Source organism: Notothenia rossii, assembly GCF_949606895.1.
Source record: "Notothenia rossii genome assembly, chromosome: 11".
NCBI classification, from domain to species: Eukaryota; Metazoa; Chordata; class Actinopteri; order Perciformes; family Nototheniidae; genus Notothenia; species Notothenia rossii.
In genome coordinates, this window is record NC_136910.1 from 4,327,057 (window position 1) to 4,354,615 (window position 27,559).

Below are 27,559 nucleotides of genomic sequence, written 5' to 3' on the forward strand. Positions count from 1 at the left end.
TACAATGTTTCATTCTTTGAATTAAGATATTTTGTGCAAAAATTTATAAATAAGGTAGGCTATGAATGAATTGTTTACCAACCATAACACACACACTAAATCCTAAATTACATAATTGTGCTCGTCTGTTAACAGGAACATGTATTATTTGAACTTTTGTTTATATATTTGTAATTATTTGTCGTCAGTGACACATCCTTATCAGGGCTTTAACCTCTGTGACAAAACCAATGAGGGGGCAAGTTCATGTATACTGTACACTTCCACATCTTTCTGGATAACCCAAAATAACTCATGTCTTAAAATAGCACCATAACAAGGCAGGCAATCCAGGAAAATAAGTGGCTCAGTTGACACATAGGACCTAATGAGATCTTTCCCCAGTCAACAACAGCATGTGACAAGAGAGTCAGTTTAAAATACCTGGATTAGCAGTATGACATTTTGAGCCTTCGTCAATTTACTGTTTCATCATCTGAGGGCAAAACTAGCTAGTACAGAAATGCAGAGCTCTCAAGTCTCACGTGAGACACACGCATTTCACTCCATTCACACGCTCACACGCCACACCTTGTATTTCTCACGCAGAGATGTCTTTCCAGGGTACCGCCCACCAAGTTGCGCCGCTAGCACCCCCCCCCCCCCCCCCCCCCCCAGTTGACATTCGCGATGCAGAGGGCTTCATACTCCACTAGCAAAAACAGTGGCATGTGTGTGTCTGTTCATCTGCCCAATGTGAGTCCAATATTCACTTCCTTACCCCTGTTTGCTCTCTTCCAACTCTAACGGGAAATATATTGTGCTAAATGCTATGCTATATTTACAAGCTAATTTACAAGCTAGCTCTTAACCTTGGCAGGTGCCGGGCAGGTAGCATTTGTTGTTTGGGCTTTTACCATGTAAACCCATTCCTGCTGTGTCTGGAAATACAGCTTAGCAGCTAGCTTGATATAGCTAGTGTGTAGCTGGTTTAGCTAGTGCTAGTTAATAATAAAAGATTATTTCAGCTAGTTAAAAGAGTGGTCGTACATTCAGAGAATATTTCTACAGTTTAGCATTTAATTTGGTAATGTTTGTGGTATTTCAAGCAAATTAGCAATTCAGGGATTTCAAAATCCGAACCATTAGTGAGTGAAAAGATTGTTGTCGTGGGAATCGGCAGGGATTATTTTATTATCTAAAGCTTGAGGCGGTATTCAAATTAAGACGTTAAGATTAGCTGACTGCGTCTAGTATTTGTAATGAGATGTCGTCTGGGTGCATAACTCTGAGCTGCAATTCTTTCTGGATCATCGTGTCACAGGGTACTTATTGATGTCAGGTTCAATTCAGTGTACATAATTAACAACTTGGGACGTGCGTTTATATGTTATTCACATGGACACAGTCTTTGTTTGATTATAAACCAAATTATAAGATGTACTTTTTGATTAAAAACACAAAGAACTATCCACAGGAAACATAACTGTAAAAAAAAAGGATAAAAATGAGAATAATTCAGCATTCAGTTCAGATAAAGCCTTTTTAATCAACCTTTTGTCCTGTGTGGATCTGTTTTTCCCCCCATTCTGATCCTGCATGTGCTTTAAGAAGGCTTTGCCACGTGTCTACAAAATGTGTAATCATGTCACCAGTGGAGCGACCCAGACGTGACCTTTAAAGCCACAAACCAAACCAAAATACACCAACATTAAGCTTTTGTAACAGACAAGAGAGAGAGTGGTTGAGAAGGAGAGTTTCTGCTCAGGATTTTGCATCACTCAGCCCGGAACAAATCTTTTACTTGTCTTTCCAACCTGATATGAATTTAAAGGAAAAGGTTGAAAAGAAAAAAGTATTATATTGTGAATGTAGAGATGTGTGTCAAATACATTTAGCCCCTTAGACAAAGACCTGGCATTACTTGGCAAAAACAAGAAAGAATTAAAAAAATGTACAGCGTTTGTGTGGGATAAGAGAACATACAGTAAAGCACCATTTACCAATTGTAGATCCGTCTGATATTGTCTGCTGGCTGAAGCGTCACAGATAAAGCGATTAAAGTGATTTATTGGGGACAAAAGCCTCTTATGTGGATTGTCGTTGTTGTCCCAAAACCTACAAACATGTCAATGTTCCCTCCTCCAATATCCCTCAACACGGACATCCAAACTAAATCATCCGGAGCAGATCTCGTTCCATCACTGATGATGAAGACATTAGTGATGGAGCACCACACTCCACCGCTGCTATTGATGCTACTCTTATCTACTGTCAGCTCATCGTTCCAGCCTGCTCTGGTGATAGAAATGGCCAAGATCCTTTCGGAAAACTACTGCTTCCCTGAGAACCTGGTTGGGATGCAGGAGGCCATCCAACAAGCCATCAACAGAGGAGAAATCCAACAGATTTCAGACAGGAAGACTCTGGCATCTGTGCTAACAAACAGAGTACAAGGGGCACTGAACGATCCACGATTGATTGTTTCATACGAGCCGAAAGCCGTCCCAGTGATACCACAGATACTGTCGTCTCTCCCCACAGAGCAGTTAATCGGGCTGGTGAGAAACTCTGTCAAGCTGGATATCCTGGACAATAACGTTGGATATTTGCGGATGGATCGGATCATTGGGGAGGAAACAGCCGCAAAGCTCGGATCTCTGCTGAGGGACGACATCTGGGACAAAGTTGCTAACACCTCTTCACTGATTTTGGACCTGAGGTATAGCACAGCTGGAGAAATGTCTGGAGTTTCTTTTATAATCTCCTATTTCTCAGATCCTGAGCCCCTCATTCATGTTGATACTGTCTATGACAGGCAGTCAAACATAACTAAAGAGCTGTGGACCATGCCGTCAATAAAGGGGGAAAGGTATGGAAAGAAGAAAGACCTGATTGTTTTGACTAGCAAGCGTACCATGGGGGCTGCTGAAGCGGTGGCATATGCTTTAAAAAACCTAAAGAGGGCTATCACAGTTGGGGAAAGGTCTGCTGGTGGGTCAGTAGAAGTAGAAAAGATTAGGATCCCTCAGTCAGCTTTCTACATAACAGTTCCTGTGGCAAGATCAGTCAGTCCAATCACAGGCCATAGCTGGGAAGTAAGTGGCGTTTCCCCAACAATCAACGTCAACGCCAAGGAAGCTGTCGCAAAAGCCAAGTCCCTTTTGGCTGTAAGAGGTGCCATCCCAAAAGTTGTGCAGAGTATCGCAGATATAATCGAGAGGTTCTACGCTTTCACTGACAGAGTTCCAGCTCTACTGGAACATCTGAAGACTACAGACTTTTCCACTGTTGTATCTGAGGAGGACCTTGTAGTCACACTCAACCAGGACCTCCAGACTCTGTCCGAAGATCCTCGACTGATCATCAAATACATGCCAGACAATGCTGACACAATAGAGGAGGGGGACCCTGCGGTTGACAACGTTCCAGAAGATTATGAATCACAAAAAGCACTGGTAGATACAACGATCAAAGTCGAAATACTCACAAACAATACTGGCTATCTCCGCGTTGACAAGTTTTTCAAGTTGTCTGAAGGGACTAGGCTAGAAACGATCATGGCTAAAAAGGTGTGGGAGCCCCTCAAAGATACTAAAAACCTGGTGGTTGATCTACGCTATAACACTGGTGGATCATCTACCTCTCTAGCTCTGATACTTTCCTATCTGCATGATTCTTCCCAGAAGCTTCATTTTTTCACAATATATGACCAAATTCAAAACATAACAACAATATATGACTCTTTGCCTCAAATGGAAGGCCATACCTACGGCTCAAGACGTGGGGTTTACGTGTTAACTAGCTACAACACAGCAAGCGTTGGCGAGGAATTAGCCTACCTGATACAGTCCCTACATCGCGGCACAGTCATTGGGGAAATTACTTCCGGGAACCTGATGCATTCAAAGACGTATGAAATAGAGGGGACAGATATTTCTATAACTGTCCCTGTCATAAACTTTTTAGACAACAATGGGGAATACTGGCTAGGAGGTGGTGTGGTACCAGATGCAATTGTGTTAGCCGAGGAAGCTGTGGAACACGTCCATGAGATTGCAGATTTACACCAAGGGCTCAAGTCCCTCATAGAAGGAACTGGGGACTTGTTAGAAAAACACTATGCAATCCATGAAGTTGCACTGAACGTCAGCAAAGTACTGATGAACAAATGGGAAGACGGAATGTATTGGTCGGTGATCGACTCGGACTCTTTGGCATCTCTGTTGACTGCAGACCTCCAAGAGACTTCGGGCGATCACCGCCTCCATGTCTTCCGCTGCGACATTGAACCAGACACGCTTCATGACGTCCCAGAGATCCCTGCTGCTGAAGAAGTGGGACAAGTAATTCATTCTGTGTTTAAAATTGAGCTCCTGCACGACAATGTTGGCTATCTAAGGATGGACATGATGCCAGATGTAGAGGTGGTAAAAGCCATTTGGCCTCAGATGGTGAAACAAGTGTGGCGCAAGATAGTCAACACAGGTGCCCTCATTATTGACATGAGGTACAACACTGGTGGGTATTCATCAGCAGTTCCCCTACTGTGTACCTATTTCTTTGAGGATAAGCCATTGCAGCATCTTTACACCGTCTTCGACCGCACCAAATCCACCATGACAGAAGTGATGACTTGGCCTAAAGTCAGAGGTCAAAGGTATGGATCTTCCAAAGGTGTCTACATCCTCACCAGTCACTTGACAGGATCAGCAGCTGAACTGTTTATCCGCTCTTTGAAGGATCTGAACAAAGTCACAATCATCGGAGAGCCAACGATTGGAGGGTCTTTATCAAGTGGAACCTATCAGATCGGGAAAAGCGTTCTGTACGTTTCCATCCCTAACCAGGTTGTGTTTAGCGCCATCACTGGGAACATGTGGAGTGTTTCCGGGGTTGAGCCGCATGTGGTAGCTCAGGCGAATGGGGCTCTTTCTGTGGCACAGAGACTCATAGCTGCAAGGCAATTGAAGAAAAAGCAAGGAAAATAGCTATATCTGTTGTAAGTGTGTCAAGTGTGTGATTTCTACATTATCTACCAGATTCCCATTCCCAATATACTTTTACATTCAAGCTGTTGTATACAAAAAGACTTGCATTGAGTGAGCATGAATTCCATGTTTATCTGAAAAAATTAAAATAAATTCTATAGTTTTCTTTTTCTGGGCTTTACAGGGTTAAAGAACTGAACAAATTAGCTACAGAAAAACCCTCAAATCTCCTTACCTACCCTGACCCCTGAAAATAGTTATGAAAGTTGTTACCCATTGACATTACAAAAGCCTAATTCAAGTTTTTAATACATTTGCTTTTATGTGGTTCTTTAAGTACATTTATATGATATTGTTAGACTTCCCAATCTGCGTATTTCTTATCCCTAGCATGTGAAGTTGTCTTTCTCTCTGTTTTTATTTGTATCTTATTCCTTTTTTGTTTTAACATGCAATGTATTCTGTTGACCGATGTTAACCCATTGACAAAGCTTATAGTCAGGGCTGATTAGATTCAGCCCCTAGTTTTGCTGATATAGGCTTAGTTTGTCGGGGGACATCTTACTTCTTCCTTCTCTCTGTCTATACCTGTGTACTCTCATGTTCCGATTAACCCAGCTTCCCCAAATGTCTTTCTTTTTGGTGTCTATATACGCCGGGATCCGGAGTCATGGATGATCCTGCGGTCCTGTGTCATGGATCGCGAGTCCTGGATCTTGAGTCGTGGCTGTGGTCCTGGATCATAAGTCCTGGATGGATATCCTCGTGGATTCATCTTCCTATTATACACACATGCATTTCCAAACATTTGGTCTACCTATGTTGCAAATGTATTATCTTTTCAATTTACACACGGCATCTATTGCACGTCTGTCCGTCCTGGGAGAGGGATCCCTCCTCTGTTGCTCTCCCTGAGGTTTCTCCCATGTTCCCCTTTAAACTGTGGGTTTTCTCTTGAAGTGTTTCCTTGTACGATGTGAGGGTCTAAGGACAGAGGGTCTAAGGACAGAGGGTGTCGTATTGTCATACTGATATTCTGTACAAACTGTGAAGTCCACTGAGACAAATGTAACATTTGTGATATTGGGCTATATAAATAAACATTGATTGATTGATTGATTGATTGTCATATTTTTAATCATAATCCAATAACTTGTATATCATTATAGCCGACATTTCACGTGTCTTTGCTAAATGTTTGGGGTGTTTGCTTTATTCCCTTTGTGTTTTTTTAGTATGCTGTGATGATGTTTCAGCTTTCCTTTTCCTTTACTACAAAACTACCAGCAGAGGGCGATAGTACCCAACAAACCTCAACTGAATCTCCTGTTCACTTCAACACCACTGCAGAAAAAGAGACAACCACCACCAACTGTTATGTCCCATTCCCAAGACAATAAAATAATAATCAGTCATAAAAGCCGTGATTTTGAATTGAATTTACTTATCAGCAAATATTGACCACCCTTAATAAAGAACCATGAAGAAATAAATGAAGAACTTTGTGTTGGTAATTCAAGGTTCAAAGTTCTTTATTGTCAAACTAACAGAGTAATTATGTCGTTGAAAATCTTAGGTCACAGGCTTCTCCCACAATGCAACACAATAATACAGATAAGCAGACAATATAAAAAAAATATTAAAATATACTATTAAAAGTAATACAAAAAGAAAAATGAATGAAAGTGGAATAGTGCAATCCGAGTCTATATACAAGTTATTGGAATGATATATTAGATAATAGATAAAGAATTACTAATTAGCAGATGAATGTTATGAAATTGTTTCAGTTGGTTTTCGTATGATTTATGTCAACCATTGATTGTGATTTCTTCTTGATTAATGGCACAACAAGTCACATATCGATGACTTCTACAATAAACACTGAGGCCAAAGGGCTTAATAAGTGAACCTAACAACTGTAATCCCTTTCCCAATGTGTCGGGTACAAAGGTTGCTTTATTTGACACAGGCAACTTTAAATAGGGGCTAAAATACCTTGTGTAAATTTAAGACGTTTATCTCTGACAGCACGTCCTTGTTACTACACCTACACTAAGTTATTATTGCCTCCCAGAAGCACTCAGGATAATGCGATTAGTGGTTTATTGTTGGGCTAATCCTCTTATGTGTCGGGTAACAGAAACCTCGCAGCCAAAACAGAGACATTTGACAAAGAACCTTATCGGAGAGGGAGGTTTCGGCTCGGCAACCTCCACTTCCCATCTCCTCACTTTTGGTCTGGAAAAACTCACAAAAATGGCAAAGGCTATCTTCCTCGTGGCCCCGTTGCTAGTTTTGGGGAATGTTGTCTTTATCAAAGCCTCGTTTTCCCCCAGCATCATCCTAGATATGGCAAAAATCATTATGGACAATTACTGCTCACCAGAGAAGCTGGCAGGCATGAAGGAGGCAATCGCAGCAGCTGGCGGCAACACAGAGGTTCTCAACATCCCAGACGGTGAGTCTTTGGCTATAGTCCTCAATTCTGGAGTCCAGACCACCGTGAATGACCCACGATTGGAAGTCTCCTATGAGCCAAACTACGTCCCTGTGGTTCCCCCGCAGATGCCCGCCTTACCCCCTGAGCAGCTCGTTGCCGTCCTCCAGACCTCGATCAAGCTCGACATCCTGGAGGGAAACATCGGCTACCTGAGGATCGATCACATCCTTGGAGAGGAGGTTGCTGAGAAGGTTGGACCTCTGCTTCTCGACCTGGTCTGGAATAAGATCCTTCCAACCTCAGCTCTCATCTTTGACTTGCGCTACACCGGCAGCGGGGACATCACGGGAGTCCCCTACCTTGTGTCTTACTTCACTGATGCTGAGTCTGTGATTCACATCGACAGCGTGTATGACCGTCTTTCAAACACCACCACGAAACTGAATTCCCTGCCAACGCTGCTTGGGGCCAGATATGAGCTTAGCAAACCCCTCATTCTCCTCACGAGCAAAAACACCAAGGGGATCGCCGAGGATGTTGCCTACTGCCTCCAGAACCTGAAGAGGGCCACCATTGTGGGCGAGAAGACCGCTGGGGGCTCTGTCAAAGTAGATAAATTCAAAGTGGGCGACACTGACTTCTACGTTACAGTTCCTACCGCAAAGTCCATCAACCCCATCACCGGCTCATCATGGGAGGTTACAGGTGTGACCCCCGATGTGGAGGTCAACGCAGAGGACGCCCTCGCTACCGCCATCAAGATCCTCAACCTCCGTGCCAAAGTTCCAGCCATTATCGAGGGATCAGCGACTCTGGTTGCCGACAACTACGCCTTTGAAGATATTGGGGCTCATGTGGCGGAAAAGCTGAAAGGTCTTCTGGCAAACGGCGAGTACAGCATGGTTATCTCCAAGGAAAGTCTGGAGACAAAGCTGTCCGCTGATCTGAAGACCCTGTCTGGGGACAAGAGCCTGAAGACCACCAGCAACATCCCAGCCCTGCCCCCCATGGTGAGATCGTTGCACATAGAATTTAGTTTCTGGTTTTTATTGTCTTTCATTGTGAATGGTCAAAAAAAGCTTTTTTCTGTTGGTTGATTTTAATTGACAAAAATTTGAAGTTTCTCGCTTACACTTCACTAAATCTAAAATACTTTGGTGTTTGTGGCATTACTGTGCAGTAGTTTAACAATGACCAACACAAATGTATTTGTTTTAAAGTCAATTTAACAGAGGATTTTGCTAGACGAGCATGTTTAGTGAAGATATGATATTAATATACATTTGGAAACGCAGGAATGTGAAATGATATGTGAAAATCTACTGAAAATCAGACTTTTGCGTGAGACATATTGACATTGTCTATAATATTACAAATCCTTAGTTTTTTATATATGTAATTTTTCCACAGAATTATTCTCCAGAGATGTTCATTGAGCTGATCAAAGTGTCCTTCCACTATGAAATATTGGAGAACAACATCGGCTACCTGCGCTTCGACATGTTCGGAGACTTTGAGGAGGTCAAGGCCATCGCCCAGATTATTGTTGAGCATGTCTGGAACAAAGTTGTCAACACTGACGCTATGATCCTCGACCTCAGGTGGGTAATCCTGTTTTAAAGCTTCTATTCAAAATACTGTCCGTCTCTTCTTGAAAATAAATAATCTGCTGAAGCTCCGTGACTTAATATAGAGGACTTTGCTTGCAAAAAATATCTTCAAATCATCTCGTTTTACCATCACAAATTATTATATAACGTGGGATTACCGTTATCATGGCCTCACAATCGTTCAATTAATATGAATCCAGACTTTCTATGATTGTTCTATAACTGCTTGTGTTTTCAGGAACAACATTGGTGGGCCAACGACAGCCATTGCAGGCTTCTGCTCTTACTTCTTTGACGCTGACAAGCAGATTGTGCTGGACAAGCTGTACGACAGAACAACCGGGAACACAACAGAGCTCCTGAGCCTGTCTGAACTGACCGGTAAAATATATTACGTCATAGATTATGGTTAGCAACAAAGTAAGTGACTACATGGTGAGCATTCAGTGCCAGATATTCCCTCTGGAGTTGGTGGTGAAGGTTCTACATTTAAGCATGTGTGCTTTTTAAGATGCGTCTTCAATTTGGCCATAATACAGCTCTTACAAATGAAATCAGCTCATTGGTCGTTATCAGTTGCTGTCACTGCCTTTCTGATGCTTCAGACGGAGAAAAATGTGTTTGTATGCAAGGTGGTTATGAAACTTAAATTACTTATGAATACATTACGTAACTTAAACAAGTCATTGTGTTGTGTTGAGATTTCTCATCGTGCACAAACAGCAGTTTCCTGGCTGAAAGTCTTTGGTTAATTTGACTCATTAATACTTTATGACAATTCCCGACAACGACATTGTTGCTCATTTAACTGCGTCACCTAATTTCCCCCCTTTGTTCCAGTTAAAATGACGACAGCTACTTGAGTTTGGTGTCTTCTTCATTTGTACAATTCTATCTAATTATATGAATTGCCTTTTTGAACTGACCCATATCTATTACGTCCGATAACCCCCATGTAATCAGCTGATAACATTTAAAGTGGGTTCCAATAAGCTACAAAGCTGTTCATATGATACCTTCTTTGGTTAAGTGATCGGCTTTTAAAGTCGCCCTTCTAAAGGCGTCTTCGATTAGCACGAAGGCCTTCCTTTAATTCAACTCGCCTCCACATTCAAAGATTCCAAGATTCAAAGGTTTTAATGTCATATGCAGCTACCTTGTAGAAATGGCAATGACCTGAGCTCCTCCAACAATGCAACATATAAAATAAAATACCAAAATAAATAGTGCAAGAAGTCTATAAACATGTAAATAGAATATGGGATATGTACAAGAACAGAATATGAAATTGAATAATGTAAATTAAGATTAAATTATTGCGGTGATAACTATTTATATAATTTAGTATATAGCAAGATGACAACAGGAATGTTTATCGGGGCACATAAAGGCGTCTTCAATTAACCTTCTGCTTCCATCTTACCCTCTCTTTTTTAGGCCCAAGATACGGCTCTAAGAAGAGTCTGATCATCCTCACCAGTGGAACGACTGCTGGCGCTGCAGAGGAGTTCGTTTACATCATGAAGAAGCACGGCCGCGCAATGATCATTGGAGATACCACCGCCGGGGCTTCACACCCACCCAAGACCTTCAGTGTTGGTGAGACCAACATCTTCCTGAGCATCCCCACCGTCCACTCTGATACCTCCAACGGTCCAGCCTGGGAAGGGGCGGGCATCGCGCCGCACATACCCGTCCCAGCTGCAGGTGCCCTCGAGGTGGCCAAGGGCATCTTCAACAAAAACTTCGGACCCCAGAAGTTAACCACATCCTGAAAAAACGGGACTCACTTTTGCTTTGGCGGCCAAAAGTGGGACCAATGAAGCACTTCTTCTTATCTTAAGTTGGTTCAAGATTTATAGATTATACTCAAAATGAAGAATGTAGAGTTCAATCTGTTATTCATTGTCATAAAGCCTTTTTAGACAGTTTTTAATGTCAGATGTTCAACAGCAGGATTTACTTTTAGTTTGTTATCTTGTTGAATGTTACTCTGGCTGCGGAAGGTTTTGAGGATGAAAGGTGCTGAAAAGCTGATTCTTTTGTGAAGCAAGTATGAATAATTGTGTGTCAAAATCAGTTTTAACATGAATATCATCTTAACATGTTTGAGGAACCACATGCAAAGGAGAGGCAACAAAGGAAGTAAACACACACATAAAAGGCTTTTAAATTATATTTGCTGTCCATGTATCATGTTGGATTGTGTTGACATACTGTACGTCCATTATGCTATGTGGGAACACTTAGGTTGAATCAAATCCAGTGGTGAGACACAATAAAAAAGACAACTGAAAAGAGTGTGTTGGTCGAGTTATTAGGCATCAGGAAGACAGAAGGAAAACAAGGTTTCTTTCAATTATTTTATTTATTTGATCATGTTTATTCTAAAGAGTTAGTTTCAGGAAATTCCTTTTTATTATTTTAAGCAGAGATACATTATTTTGCCATTACATACAAATGTAAATTACAACACTATAAAACATGATGGTTTAGATCACGGTGACATTGTGACTTTTGAGGGATTAAATATGTGAATTTAACAATAACCCTATTAAAGGGCTGCTTCCATAAACACATGTTGCTAATATTTTTCTTACATTTTAAATAATAATATTATAATGCCATCCATTTATCTTCAAAAATTCAACAATGACAATTCATGAACAGTGGCTCAGAATCCTCCATTATGCTTATGAACAACAACAAACGTATTTTTTTTAGTGTATTTTTTTGTTAGTGTTGCGCACTGTAAATATTCCACACTAAAACGTTAAATGTTCCTAAATGTTCCACACTCTTCTTGCAGCCTCGTGTTTATGATGTCTGTGTAATTACAGAGAATGTTTCTGTTCATGGCCACTGCTAATTAACAAGTTGCCGAGGCACACGGGAAGCAAACAAACTCGTGGTGATTAATGAGGACAAAATGCTGGGAAACGACTTAAATGCACACATCGGTTAAAGGGGGTAAGCTTAATGTATGACAATATGTTGACGCTTTCAAGAGTGACAGATGTATCGTCTCAAATGTCTTGATTCCTCGAGAAATGCGCCAGTACTGTGTGCCACGTGAGGGAGGCGCAAAATGGGATCTTGACCCACTTTTCCTCCTTCTCTCTCCTCCTCGGGTTGAAATATGAAACCTGGACCATTTCAGCCAAGTCTGTCCCCGGGCTCCCAGTTCCAACACTGCTCCGCATTACCCGGCTTCCTTTGGCATTTTTAGACCAGTTTTTCCGCTTTGACATTAGATTTTTCTTACTTTATGATTTTTACGCACCACCCATTTCAGCTAAATTGAACAATTTACCCTCCTTGCGAGTTTGGATGTGTTTGCTCGAATCTTTTAAACTTTTGTTCATGCATGTGGATTCAGAAATATCCGTAACTTTTCATTTTCAGTCATTCCCATTGAGTTAAAGCATCTCTCCGGGTGGCTTTTTTAAGGGATGCTGGTTGCCATGATTGCAAACTGAGCTGAAAACAATTGAGACGTGGAAGCATCGCCTGCATCCTTTTCTTTTGTCTTTGTTGCATCTCTTAATTATATAACTGTCTCTGGGATGTAAGAAAACACTCGACAGTTAGTTTTTTTCTTTTTATCCACAAAGGAATTAACTTTTTTTGCACCGAGGAACAACTATGGCGAGGTTTCTGTTGACAATGCGTATTTTTCTGGTTTTATTCGGATTATTTTTGCTCTCTTATCCATGTGCACGAGCCGAGCCGGAGCAGCAGGAGGAGGAGGAGGAAGAGAGTTCCTGTCAGGGAGCTTTCGACCTGTACTTTGTGCTTGATAAGTAAGTGGAAACAGCTTTTAAAGGTTTCATATTCATTGAGACAAAATAGGAATATCATTGGCATGTTAATACAGGCGGTTTTGCCAGGTACAGGAAGCTGGCAAAAGCACCAAAAACAAGCCAACATCTGGATTTATTTTTCGTGTTACTGTCTCTTTAAAAGCGGTACATTTATTTTATGCAGGTTTGTCTCGTGCTTTATTGAGGCCAAGAACATTATGACGCTTATTTTCCCAACAGGAGGGGATGTATACCAACGTTTTAGCTTTTATTGTGTGTAAAGAAGTACAACAAAACTAATGTTAAGAGCCAGTGGTGTAAAGTAACTAAGTGCATTTACTCAAGTACTGTACTTAAGCACAATTTTGAGATGCTAGTGTTTATATTTTCTGCTACTTTGTACTTCTATACCACTACAATTGTAAATGGTGTACTTTAACTCCTCTACATATAAGTCATTCACACTAGCTGCACCTTTACCAGCTTTGATAACACTTTAATGATCAATAATTATAAAACATATCATATATATTATTCAGAAATGAACCAATCTGCATAACGAGTACTTTTACTTTTGGTACTTTAAGTATATTCTGATGATCGTACTTTTGTACTTTTACTTGAGTAACATTTTTAATGCAGGACTTTTACTGTAACAGAGTATTGCTACACTCTGGTACTTCTACTTTTACTCAAGCACAAGATCTGAATACTTCTACTTTTACTCAAGTACACGATCTGAGTATAAAAGCACCAAAAACAAGCTAACATCTGCATATGCCTTTCGTGTTATTGTCTCTTTTAATGCAGTACATTTATTTTATCCAAGTTTGTTTCATGCAGGAGGTGAATTATACCATACTTTTAGCTTTTTAATATGTGTGAGGAGTACTAAAAACTAATGTTCAGGGCTATGGAGGTAGCTGATTAGCAGCTGCAGCTGTGCGTGCACGTGTGTGTGCGCATGTGACGCTGGAAAGGAGGCTGACTCCCAGAGTACAGTTTGCTGAATAAGCAAAAAGAGGGGTGACGATTTGAGTGATATCTCTCTTTCCCTGCAGGTTAAAACACACTCAGTCTCTCTACAAATCATCTGTCACTCTCCCCTGAAAATGAAAAAAACCTCTGCAGTTATTTTTATTCCCAACTGAAGCTAAAGGGATTTTTTTTCTTGCCCTTTGCTCACCGTTCACTCTTTCATTTCCACTCTCCGTACGCCCACATAGGAAAAATGCTGTGGTTGTGTGACATCTTAGTGCTGGACTTCAGCCGGGGGGGAAAATAAAATATCAGAGAAAGCAGGGAAAACTTCTTGACTCTCAGCCTTACTTTCAATGCCTTTACTGCTCAAGATTATATACATTCAAAGGCAGTAAATTATGTTTTATGGCACATATGGAATACAGGAGTTATCCTATTGCACACTGCACGTTAATGTTGGATAAAACTTACAGATAAAATATATATACCTTATTGTTATAGTTGTGAATCATCCTCATTTTAAATCACTGGGTCAAATAACTTTTGCAAACAATGAGAAAAAGGGAAGGTGTGCAAAGGGGAAATGTGTCCAAGAAATGTCATAATATCCCTAAAAAAGACTTTGCCCCCAAGATCTAGATAATAAAAATCACTGTCCTTCATTAAACCATTATCCTGTATTCATTTTAGACCCCAACAATATACAATACAAGATGGGCTTATTTCACATTAAACAGCAACTGTAATTATATATATATTTTAAAAGTGGCCCAAAAGTTTGAAAATGTCCCACTTTTTTCGGACAAAGGGTGCAAAAGTTGTTTTCCAATTATGTTTTTCCCTACACTGAATTACAACTCTATATTCTACATACTATGGTGTAATATTTGGGATTTAAAGGATATTGCAGAATCAGCTCGTGTCCTTCCTCTTTACATTTACTAAGCATTACCAGGAATGGGGAGGGGAACAAAAAAGGACAGGAAGCAGTAACATTTATAGAAAATCTGGTCCTAATTTGGAGAACATAATCCGGCACGCACCCACCTTCTTAAGTATTTTTAGGAGGGGATTTTATCTGAGGACATATTACAGAGAAAAGGGAAGTGTCTTGGAGTTAAGCGTCACTTGTTGTGACTGTGAAACATCTGTGTCACTGCACCTGACACATCGATGACCCCCAGTGGGAATCAGTGCACAGTTTAACTGCCTTTCTGTATCCACTGAACTTCACAACAACTTTGACATTTTTTGGATTTTAATTTCCGAGTAGAAGTGGACACAAAACATGTAACTGCTCCCCAGATGTGGAGTGCTTCATTTGGCCCTGTGGTAAACACTGACATCTGGTGTAAATAAGGAAACAGCTTGTTTTTTTTACCACATCAGATGCTATTGTTAGCTGGTCTGCATGCTTTACTGCCCACTCAGGGGGTGAATAACAAGGTTTAAACATCAGTTGTGGACTTCAAATAAGGGGGAAGCTCATTAGACACCTACCTCAACCCCCCTCAACAACATCCTTCAGGCATGAGTAGGTTTTATGAGACATGGTCTGAGTCTGAACTCCTGGTTGATTCATATGGAAGGAGTCAAGTGGGTTAAAAGGGGTTTCAGTATGTAGTGGAGGATAGAGGTTATTTACACTCCAATAGCACTTCCTTTATCCTTGTAAATCATAACGGACTATGTTTGGACATCTAGACTACAACTCTGTGTTGCTCATTTTGTAAATCCCCAAAGGCTGTTACAATAAGTATTTCAATTAATTGTAAACAGGACAGGAAGGAAGTTCATTTTCAGTGAGTATACACAGCATAATAGATTGAGCAATTGGTTAAGATACAAAAGGCTGTGTGTTGTTATACTTTGGCAACAGAGGATGCCATTTATCTTCTGTATCACTGGTTGAAGTGGTTTAAATCAGTAATAATAATAATAATTAGAAATGTCCCGATCCGATCACGTGATCGGGGATCGGAGCCGATCACGTGATTTTCAAAAGATCGGAATCGGGAGAAAAAAATCGGGGATCGGGATTTTTTTTTTTTTTTTTTTTTTTTAGTAAATACTTTCTTTTTTTTTTGTATTCAATGTTACAACACAAAAATGAACATGTTCAAATCTTAAAGTCATCCTGAGGCCTTAGTTTTGGTTTCAAATTACGCAACATCATGTATTTGTTCTTTGGGGCTTGTTTTCATAGACCTGGTTGCTTATTTCTCTCAAATCTGGCAACAGAGTGGGCAGGGCGCAGTGTCTAATTGTAGCAGTAAGCTAACGAGTACTGATAAGCTTTATTTTTGTTTTGATCCAATGCTGCACAACTGAACTGATCCAATGCTGCTGTGAAAGAAAGAAGCTGTATCCATGTTGGATAGAATATCCAATTTAAATTAAAAAAATAACCTTAAGGGACAACTTGAATGCTTTTTTTTCTCTTAATGCATTGCATAAAGATCGGATCGGGAAAAATCGGTATCGGCAAATTGTCAAAATCAAATGATCGGAATCGGATCGGGAGCAAAAAACGGTGATCGGGACATCCCTAATAATAATAATAATAATAGATTTAATTTGTTAGCGCTTTTACAGGTGCTCAAAGACGCTTTACAGATAATTGTGAAGAGAAAAGAAAAGAGAAGGAAGGAACAACAAATAAATATATAGTTAAAGTTAAAGTCAAATAATACAAAAACAATCACACATGAAAAGCCAGATTGAAGAGGTGAGTTTTTGTGAGTTCTTTGAAGGTGGTGAGGTCGGTGCAGTCTCTGATGGGTTGTGGGAGTGAGTTCCAGAGGGAGGGGGCAGCGACTGAGAAGGCTCTGTCCCCCCAGGTCCGGTGATTGGTGCGGGTGGGGATGGATAGGAGGTTGGCTTCTGATGAGCGGAGGCAGCGGGAAGGGGTGTGGTGGTGCAGCAGGTCTGTGAGGTAGGGGGGGGGGCCTGGTTGTTGAGGGCTTTGTAAGTAATGAGGAGGACTAGTAATAGCAGCTTTAGTGTTAGCCACATCTCTCAGGAACCAATACTGGACGATTGGGTTCAGTCCAAAGTAAATCATAGATGTTTAGCACCCATGCAGGCAGTTGTGTTTCTTTTATGAGGCAAGGTGAATAGTTAAGTCTTAACCATACTTTAACCACCCATGTGTTAATGGTTATAAATGAATAGGACTAAGAGTTTAAAGCCACACTGGCAGATCTAAGAGGCTGCACTTAAGCACAGCGAGGCTTTAAACTAAATGCTAACGTAGCTAACGAAACCAACGTGCTAGTGTTTAGCAGGTCTAATGCTTACCATGTTCCTGATGTTGTTCATTAATTCATTCCAGATTTTTCGTGAGGATAGTGAGAGGATTTGACAGTAATTAAGAGAGACTGCTGCGATGGCTCATAAAATTGACTCTAAAGACATTTATTGCATTTTGGGGCAGATGATGTCATGCAACAGCATCTGTACTGAAGGACAGAGCTGCAGTCTGAAGGGTAGAGGAGGCAGCTCGTGCCAGTCAGAACATCTGGGCCGAGGTTTGGAAAATGTTGGTTTAAGCATTATCCTCATCTGCTAAGTGACCTGTAGATATGTATGCTATCCTGCAGCCAATACTAACGAGGCGTCAAAGGGTGAGGGGCAGCAAAACAACGAGACTGGTGTTAGACTGACAGATGCTGACACAGACATTAATTAAAGCTATGAGAATACACATTCCTTACAGCACTTTTCTAGATGCTCAAGGTACTATACAAATACACATTACACACATGTAACGGTCATGTATTGTGGACAATACCCACAGAAGCAAATTCAGGTGAAGTGTCTTGCCCAAGGATACAACGGCGGCGGGTTTTGAACTGATGTTCCCCAACACCCCCTTGATCTGATGATCAACGCACTGCCCACTGCGCCACTCCACCCATCTTCACACCTCGAAGTCATCAAGGTGCTTTACAAGTACACATTACACACATATCATACATGTAACGGTCATGTGCTGTGGACAGGACCCACAGGAGCAGATCTGGGTGAAGTGTCTTGCCCAAGGACACAACGGCCTGGCGCAGTGGCGGCGGGGGCGGGTTTCGAACTGGAGTTCCCCAACGCCACCCTTGATCTGATGATCACTCCATCCCAGTAAATGGAATAGTGTTCACACATATCAGATGAAATGGCACATAATACAAAAATAATGCTTGTTCTCGCCTTGTGATTCATATCCGAGCCAACACTTTGTGAGTTCTTCCTTGGCCTATGCTAAACCATTTCTCCAATTTATATGAAAATCGGGCCTGTTCATTTCCTGTCATCTTGGTGGCAAACACACAAACAAATCAACAACTCAAAGCTGAATAACACACAGTAACCTCATTAATGGAGGTAACGATGCTGTTGATTGAAAAAACATGTTCCAAACCCTTGGCCGAAAACAACACCCAGCCACTTGCAGTTAATAATGAGTGTTGTGGTTTCGGGTATAGTGAGACGTACATAGCCATTTTAATGATTTCTCCACTCTAGCAAAGTCTAAATAAGGTCACACAGAAGCTTAACATCTACAGCTAGTGGCTCTGTAAGGCTGCACATTGTTGGACTTTGGAGCCAATGTACAACTTGTGTCCATCATGTGAGGCCAACTGGCTTAAAAATACTTTTTCCAATAAACGTACATCATAAAAAAGTAGTCTGTTCTCTTAGCACATCAGTGTGTAATCCATGTAAATGCTAACAGCATGCTAACACTGCAAGAATGCTAACATGCTGATGTTTAACACCACAACGTTAACATGTCAAACATTTTTGTTTAGTCTGTTAACATTTGCTAGTTAGCATTAAGCACAAAATACAATGGATGTTGATGGGAACGTCATAGGTTTTGCAAGTATGTGGTCATAAAGTTATTCTGGATTCATTGTATGGAAACCATTAACATCTGTAATGTAATAGCAATTCCCATACAATGGCCCTATTATTCTACTTTTACTTCGATGAGACACTTGGTCCAAAGCAGTAGAACGACCGATCGACTGACCGTCTGTATAGCCATACTGCTAAAAGAAAAAACATGCATATAAGTATCTAATCTAACAGCTGATGGAAGTCTCCCACCTACAACTCCAAAGGCATGATGCATTGCAAAACTTGAGGACTTTGAGAAGCTCTATAAGATGGTTTTCTATGAGATGTGCATGCAGGTGAATTTAGATAAATGAAACTATAGCCTTCACACAGTGGCGGACTGGCCATCGGGACGTTCGGGACGAATCCCGATGGACCGGTACCCGCCCCGTTGACATTGTACTAGGGGTAGCGAAGTGCGCCGGTCGGATAAGTCACTAGCACCCACCCACCCCCCGTTTATAATTTACTAGCGGTACTGAAGTGGGCCGGTCGAGATGCCCGGGCGAATTTTTAGTCCCAGTCCGCCCCTGCCTTCATATAGTCACTGTGATCATGTGTTGCATTCCTTTATTCCATATATTTCTGCAAATTAACTAACAGGGTGTATATCTGCTGATTCGGAGTGGGTGGGTCTCAGCTTGGTGTTTTATAGGGAACACAGAGGCAGAGGAATGGTTTATGAGTGTGTTAATATGGGAGATATAGGAATGCGCCTTTGGGCCAAATGTTATTGTTTACCTCTGGATGAAGACGGCATTTAACAATCTTGTTTATGTGGATTTAGGCTTATAATTGGGTACAAATCAGAAGCAGTTCTTGCACATTATTACTATCAAGGTCAGCCTTGTAGGAGTTGTAGGATTTGATTATCAACCGGCATTTCAAACAGACACATGTAGTATTAAACAAGTTGTTCACTGCACTTTACTTTCGTGTCAATTTCCTTCCAAACAGGCTCTTTTCAGTCATGTCTTCTCAGTTTTGATCAGACTCCCATTGCCGCTTCCATCCATACAAGTTGCCTTACTTTGGTTCACAACACTAGTCCTGCTTTTAATAATCATTCAGTATTTTTCTGGCAGGCCCGAGCCCAATCACAACACGAGTGAGAATGTTGTTGTTGTTATGATGTAGTCAGTTAGCATTAGCGTACCAGATTGCCGTTAAGTCATGCTGCCTGAATCCTGACAAGTCAGCGGAAAAACCAAACTGCAGCTGCAGTCCATAAATATTTTTGGATTTGCCTAGGGGAGGAATACGTTCTAGCTTTGGAATGACACGAGCTCTGTGTTTTGTCATTTGGTCTTTCGCATCGTGCTTTCTCTTCGACAAGTAATGTCTTGTTCAATTATATTGGGGGAGGCGTGTGGCGCAGTAGCCTTGGTTTTGGGATCAGGGGGTCACAGGTTCAAACCATGTCGTTGTGTCCCTGGGCAAGACACTTCACCCCAAATTGCTCCTGTGGGGATTGCCCACAGTATTCTAGGATGTGTAAAACTTGATTATACTTTAAAGAAATTACAATTTATAAGGCAAAAATATACAAAAACGGAAATGTCCTACTGTATGTGGGTCTCAGAGGGTTAAGGAGTGAATGCCACCTATCTCCTTTGATAATATCTGACACAGGAATCTGACTCACTACTGAAAAAGTGCACGACAAAGAACATTTTAAAAGGTCTGATGAAGTCAGAATTTTTTTTTTATGTTTTTATTTCTTTATTAAGGAGTGCAGATTTAACAGACAATACAACAGTTTTTCACATTTCCTAGTTTTGGGTTTCTTAATACAGGAAATTGCGCTTATTTTGTTACATATAATAAAACAAAAAGAATCCCCCCTCCCTCACAAGAACGGGAAAATTGGTCGCTTACACATCCTGATACATGTCACATGATAAAGAGCAAAAAACAAGAATAACTAGAGGGTGACAAATAGACTTAGTCAGGGGGTAGGACTTTCAATGAACTCAAATATGATATAAAGGGCTGCCATTTCCCATAAAGTCAGAAATCTTTTGACACACATCTCACATGCCTTTCCAGCAGCTATTTATCCAATTATTCCAAACAATTTCTCCTGGTTTTGGAATAGACTTTGACTTTGGCAAAAGCTGTAAAAGTAGGTTAGTGGTTTTAAACAAACAAATCCTTGTGCCCAGTCAGTTCAATTGCAGCAGCATCATTGGCTGCAGGACGGGTGGTGTGGCTAGGTCCAGCTGGAATGGCAGACATAATCTTTCGTGGAGTTGGGACTTTTTTTTTTTGGACAACATTTTTCCTTCTCCGACACTTTGAACCGTGAGAACGGAGCTTAGAGCCACTGAGACTTCAGACCGATTAAACATTTTCCCACATGCCGTCATGCCATTTCAGAAAAGTGCTTGCTGGGTAGTTACAATAGGACTAGGTTGAGAAAGAAAAATTGAAATTAAACAGCTGTGCAGTTCAGCTGTAATATCCTTTGATAGAGTTACAGGAATAAAAGCATTGTTAACAACTCCCTGAACGTCAGCGTATTCTCATAAGGTACCTCTGAGACATATTAAATATAAGGCTTGGCTGTACCATGGACTGCTTATCATGTTTAAAAACTATTGAGCAGGTTCTTAAAAAGTGGCTTACTTTTGTATTCAACTAAAGTAAACATCAAGTTTGTATCATTTCCATAAAGTACATGCAGTGCAATGCAGTCTTCAAGTCAACTGTATTCATGTATTAATATTGTGGCAAACATTTATTCAGACTTGGCGTTCACTGAGTCTTTGTGTAAAAAAGTATCGACTGTATTTTTTAAAAGATCAACACACACACACACACACACACACACACACACACACACACACACACACACACACACACACACACACACACACACACACACACACACACACACACACCATCTGATTCATTTTCTGCAGACCCAGACATTGTGAAATCAGCCATTCAGCAGAAAACGGCATTATCAACAATGACTGATGAGGACTGGCCATCGAGACGTTCGGGACGAATCCCGATGGGCCGGTACCCCCCCCCCCCTCCCTTTGACATTGTACTAGGGTTAGCGAAGTGCGCCGGTCGGATAAGTCTCTAGCACCCCCCACCCCCCCCCCCCCCGTTTATAATTTACTAGCGGTACTGAAATGGGCTGGTCGAGATGCCCGGGCTGATCTTTTAAAAGATCAACACACACACACACACACACACACACACACACACACACACACACACACACACACACACACACCCCCACACACACACACACCCCCCCCCACACACACACACACACACACACACACACAAACACACACACACACACACACCGTCTGATTCATTTTCTGCAGACCCAGACATTGTGAAATCAGCCATTCAGCAGAAAAAGGCATTATCAACAATGACTGATGAGGATATTTTTGTTCTTCAGGCCCCGTGGCCCCGTGGGACACATTTAGAAAATGTCTGTCTCCTCTTGTTATGCGCTGTTTAGCACCGTTGAACAGTAATGATGCGTATGACCTCCCTTTGTGCTGAAAACACAAACTGCCCTGGATGTTACATGAACTGATGTAGTATTGAAACTATGTATAATTTTGGCCAAACCTAGCTTACTTTGGAGCAAGATGCTCATTTGGGAAACACACTGTGGGTGTCTGAGTTGATTAAGACATATGCAACATCACAGCTGAATGGTTTTCAATTAGGCAAAACCAACCTCAAATACACCCCTCTGGGAGCCTTAATGTCTTAATAATGAAACCATTTTACCACAGAGTGTGGACAGTTTGACATTTTGTTTGGTTTATTACTTTATGGAATTCATCATTGACCAACCACAATTGAGCAGTGGTTTCATTGACATTAACACCAGCATGGAAACACAACCTCAAGAGAGTCAATGGAGGGCATGTGTTGCCCTTTATTATAGATGTAGCAGCAGTTAAAAAACATGGAAAAGGTGGATAAAGATTTAACATTTATCAACAATTGGACTTGCAGTTAAGTTAAAGAAACTACATGGCAACTCAAGGCCAAAAACCCTATATCAGATGTAGCTAAAAAACACATCATTTGGGCCCAGGAGTTCAAAACTTGTAATCCCTATCTGATCAGATTTGGATTTTGGGGAGTTCAAAACCAAAAAACAGGATTAGGATCACTTTGATATCCGATCAGATCAGGAAATCCAATCCAAGCTTTAATCTGGATCAAATCTTCAAAATGGGTAGTTCAAACCGACAACACAGGATTGGGATCAGTTTGATCCCAACAAACTGGATTATCTTGATCCCACCAGAGGGGTGTATTTCCAGTGGATTACCAGAGCAAAATGTACTGTACAATTTATTTTAAAATATGTTTCAATTGAAATAAGATGGCAACGTTTGTTAACTGAAATAATACACAATTTTTAGCCTTCATGGCAAATCAATTTTATTTTTCATTTTTTGGTCACGTTTGTCGTGGCCTATTTTGTTTTCAACCAAATGTTGATGACATAAATGTTTATGCTCATAAAAGTATCACAACAAAGATTGTCAATCACAAATGTAATTTATATTAAAAAAAAAATATCTTCAACAAAAACAATGTCCATTAATTTGTCATCACCTTTCAAAAGTAATTGCCGACAACTGCAATGTGGTCTCTTGTCTTCCTTGTATTATTTTTCATGTCCACTAGATGGAGATAGGTAGGATTAAAGCACTGATATTCAGGATCTAGTCATCTTGAAAAATCGTAATCTGGATTAGGCTGATCCTATCCTCAATTGCTTTGAACTCCAGGGACAAAATTTGGCCGACTTGTCTGATCCTGGATCACAAAAAATGGGATTTCAAAATCTGATTGAGATTCAAAGTTTGGAACTCCTGGGCCCTGGGTATTGGCCTAGTCGTGATTCGGATTTGCTCAACATGTTATGGGTTCTTCCTTTGCAGATGCTTAACACATCCACCAAGTTTCATGACCTTTGGGTGACAGTGGCTGCGAGGAAGTGCGGTCGTCTTTCAACCAGAAGGTTTTGGGTTCGATCCCAGCCCATGCAGTCAACATGTCGATGTATCCTTAGGCAAGATACTTAACCCTAAGTTGCTCCCGATGGCCAACAGTGTGTGAATGTGTGTGAATGTTAGGTCCTAGAGTAAGGTACACTGCTCTGTATGAATGGGTGTGAATGGGTGAATGACATGTAGTATGTATAGTGCTTTGAGGGGTCTTAAAGACTGGATAAAGTGCTATATAAGTAAAGTCCATGGACAGGTAGTTGTTTAATAATCCTCTTGACCAAAACACAACTAAAACACAGGGATTTCATCAGATGTTCAAACCTTGCTTTGATAGTGCGTTGGTGCCAGTGCTTCATGCTGTTTTGTATGGAAGCATGTGTTGGTGGAAGCAGGCCGGAAAGAAAGTTGGACTTACAGTTTCATCAAATCCTGAGCATGTTTCCTTTGGCAGAAACATTTGACACTAGAGCCAACAGATGTCTCACAGTATCTCACTCCCAGTCCCACACTTCATCTTCCCTTTGCTCTTCCCTTCCTTTCCTTTCCTTTTCCTTTGTGTCTCTTTCTCTCAGCCCCTTTAGATGGCACACAGCCAGACACATGCTCTTCATCATGTTCCCAAAATCGGTCCGATCAAGAAAACACTGTCGCTCGGCTTTTGATGATTTACCGTTGACATAACGTCAAACATCTATTGGGGCTTTGTCAGTAATTTGCGACGGCCCTCACATCTCGAAACCTTTTATTTCCTGTGCCCAAACCCCAAACCACTGAACTCAGAAAATTAAAATTAGATCAAAGGATTGAGAAGGGGGAAAGACACCACATTTAATAGTTTCATCAAGATTCATAGAACGAAATGGCCCACTTCCTTTCCCAACACTGTTTGCACAGGTGAGTGAAACTGCAAGCTAGGCCTCGGTCCCACGACTTGAGCCACCTCAGACAATCGAGCCGTTCCAATGCAAACAAGACACATTGTGGTACAGAAACAAAGATAAGCAGCTGAAAACCAAAGGTGGGAGTCCTCAAATTCACCTTGGTGTTAAATAAATACTCAAAAAACGATCCCCAAACCGCAACATAACTGTTAGCTGCAGAAAAGTTTCCCCACTTTTTCCCTCTGTTGCTGTAATGGAACAATTTACATAAGAAATTGGCTCCTGACGTTTCTTCAGGTCAGCGGCCGTGTGTGTGTGTTTGCAATCCTTGTGTGACTATTTCTGTTTGCGGGGCACATTTTATTAAACATCCAAGCCAAACATCTCCTCCTCCCACACCTTGAACTTTTATATTTTTGGTGGATTTGTTGAGCTTGTAAGGTCTTGTCCTGTTGCTTTGCTCACTCAGCTTTAAGTGGGGGAATCACATCAACTGAGAAAGCGTTTTGGTAGGATGTTTAGATAACCCGCATTTGTATCTTTTCAACAAGACGAGGGAAATCACCGAAACCTACAAAACAAGAATATGTTATTTTCGATGCTCTTATTATATTTGGAGCAATAGTCTAGATGTTGCCAGCTTCGGTGGCCTTAATGAACCCAAACGTAAACCTCTAGCTTTGACAGTTTCTTGGTGTTTCTTACTCAGAAAGCGGCTTTCCTTTTAGCCACTGAGCAATCAATTTGTTTGCTTTCGTTGGATTTTAAGACAATGAAGATTGACTATGAGCTGGCTCTCATTTCAGCTACTGTTACTGAAATGTTTGTAGCTGCAGAGTGTTTGTTTTAGGTTTGAAATGCCAATAGTTTCGACATCTGGAAAGTAATTGATCTTCAACAACTCTATCAACCTCTTGTATATTTAAATGAGCCTATGAGAAAAGTTGTTGGTTCTTTAAAGTGAAAAAGAAGATTACAACACTCAGTATTCTTTTAATAATATCCAGTATACCACACAGATCATTCAAGGTCCTGTTTGGTAGGATAAATAGCCTTGAATGACTTAGGCATGATGGGAAAGTCCCTGGTATTCCCAGGCTGTGTCTACCCCCAAAAGCCCGGCCAAATAATTACCCCTCCGCTGCCCAGAAATAACACAAAAACACCTCCAAGAATCGCAATTGAAAGGCAAATCATATTAGTCAAAATGAGTTTCCATTTTAAGTTTTGGCCACGAAGCAGTTTCTGATTTCCAAGGAAACTCCTGACTTTGGTTCTGGTTGTTCCTGTATCCTCCAATAACCCAATGATCAAAATACATTGAACGGAAAATGGCAATCTAATTTACTGAACAAATGTTTTCTCATTGACCCAAGGCAAGAGAAGCGGATAAGTTAGAAATGTTTATTATGTCTAGACATGATTCTCAAATAGTCATATTTTCTGTAAGTGCTGGGAACTGATACAACCAAAAAGGTAAGCTAAGATAACAAGTCAGTGTTTAGTCTGGTTCCCATTACACATTGTTTCAAACTGACCATTTTTTGCAGTCAACAATGAGGTAAAAAAAAAAAAAAAAAATCACATGCATATGTTTGGATTTTACAGAAGTAGAGACTCCTTAGTGGACTCCGTGAGCTTGGGATGAAATGCAGCAATAAGCTAGTTAACTCCCTTCAATTTCAACCTAACCTACCGTTTTTAGTACAACTAAAATATAGTAAGCAAGGCATTCTTTCTTACCATTGGGGTACATGCAGTTTAAAAGTAGAATGCTTTTTGAGATTTGTTTTCAAACCCTGTGGTCCACCAACAAGTGTAGCGCTATACCCATCAACCAACAAGTTTGCCAATATGTTTGAACATGCAGTAAACTAGCAAAGACAAATGCGATCCATAATTAAACTTCATTGGATGACAGAGCACTTGGAAGGTCCAACATGAACGACACAAAAGGCTTTGAAATTCACACCAGTATTCAATAACCTTAATACCTTGCAAAGATTTGGCCATTTTATTCACATAACACCTCAGAAGGCTGGGAAATAAATTCTTATCCAGCCTGTTCTGACCCCTTTGAGTGGACGACATGTCAATGGAAACTCTAATAAATTGAATTTGAGCTAATCCCTGTGGATAAAAAAATGGTGTTGACCTTCTGTCCTAGAGTAAAAGCAGGCAAGTTCCAGTACAGTATAATGCTGTAACATGAGTTAGTCCACACCTAGAATAACATTCAGTCAGCTTGGGACTTTATTGTAAGTTAGCATCAGACCTCTAGCTTTACCACAGTCAATTAGCTCATTTCCCATGTGTCATCTCTCCGTTAAACTCGTTAGCTAACAGATGACCTGCTGACTGGTCACATCATGCCGGAAGCCGTCTCCCCCTTAACGCTCACACTTAATAAAATTGCCTTACATAAACAGTCTGCTAAGAAGAAATGAAGGTAGCTACATAAGGAGTTCTTTTCGTCCAGTTTTATGGATGTGTCCCTGGGGAAACTAGGACCTTTTCCCCCCGCCTTCAGGGCCTCATTCAGTGCTAAATTACACAACAGACCACGCCACTTGCCTCTTTTATCTCAACAGGCCCCTTGTGTAGTAGAGGCTAATCAGGTTAATGGATTTGGGTCACTGCTCCAGTGTTGTTTGTGAAGAAATCAATGCAGTTGGAAATTAGCTATGAGCTCAAATCTGGCATAATTAAACTACTCTCTTTTCTGAGATGAATGTATTTGTATGCATGGTCCTTTTTGAAATACATACATAATAGTTAATGATTTGACACAAAGTTACATCTATAGCCTACTGATGTTTTACTCTTCGAACCCTACAGCTTTACATTTGCGGACAGATTTTAAACTGCATTCGAAACGCTGATATTGTTTTATTGTTTTTCTATTTGACCTGTGTTAGAAATTAAAATCAATGTTTTGATGGTATAATGTAGCTTAAACATACCGT

The 27,559-nt window shown here is 40.8% G+C and overlaps 3 protein-coding genes across 3 annotated transcripts in view; all 3 read left to right on the forward strand.

The window, feature by feature from the left end:
* The first annotated feature begins 1,935 nt into the window (after positions 1-1,935).
* On the forward strand, positions 1,936-5,167 carry irbpl (interphotoreceptor retinoid-binding protein like). The gene has a single exon (XM_079660854.1). It carries the CDS (start codon positions 2,070-2,072, stop codon positions 4,968-4,970), a length of 2,901 nt encoding a protein of 966 aa, XP_079516980.1. The 5' UTR covers positions 1,936-2,069; the 3' UTR covers positions 4,971-5,167.
* Positions 5,168-7,178: 2,011 nt separating this feature from the next.
* On the forward strand, positions 7,179-11,279 carry rbp3 (retinol binding protein 3). The gene is made up of 4 exons (XM_079660855.1): positions 7,179-8,423; positions 8,824-9,014; positions 9,262-9,404; positions 10,461-11,279. The coding sequence occupies exons 1-4, from the start codon at positions 7,230-7,232 to the stop codon at positions 10,796-10,798; spliced, it is 1,866 nt and encodes a 621-aa protein (XP_079516981.1). The 5' UTR covers positions 7,179-7,229; the 3' UTR covers positions 10,799-11,279.
* A 913-nt stretch (positions 11,280-12,192) lies between these two features.
* The window catches only part of antxr1c (ANTXR cell adhesion molecule 1c), a gene marked incomplete at its 3' end in the record, with an annotated part of 59,283 nt that continues 43,916 nt past the window's right edge, over positions 12,193-27,559 (forward strand). The window contains exon 1 of the mRNA XM_079658446.1: positions 12,193-12,826. Coding sequence (XP_079514572.1) covers positions 12,669-12,826 — 158 coding nt within the window. The remainder of the gene's footprint in view (positions 12,827-27,559) is intronic.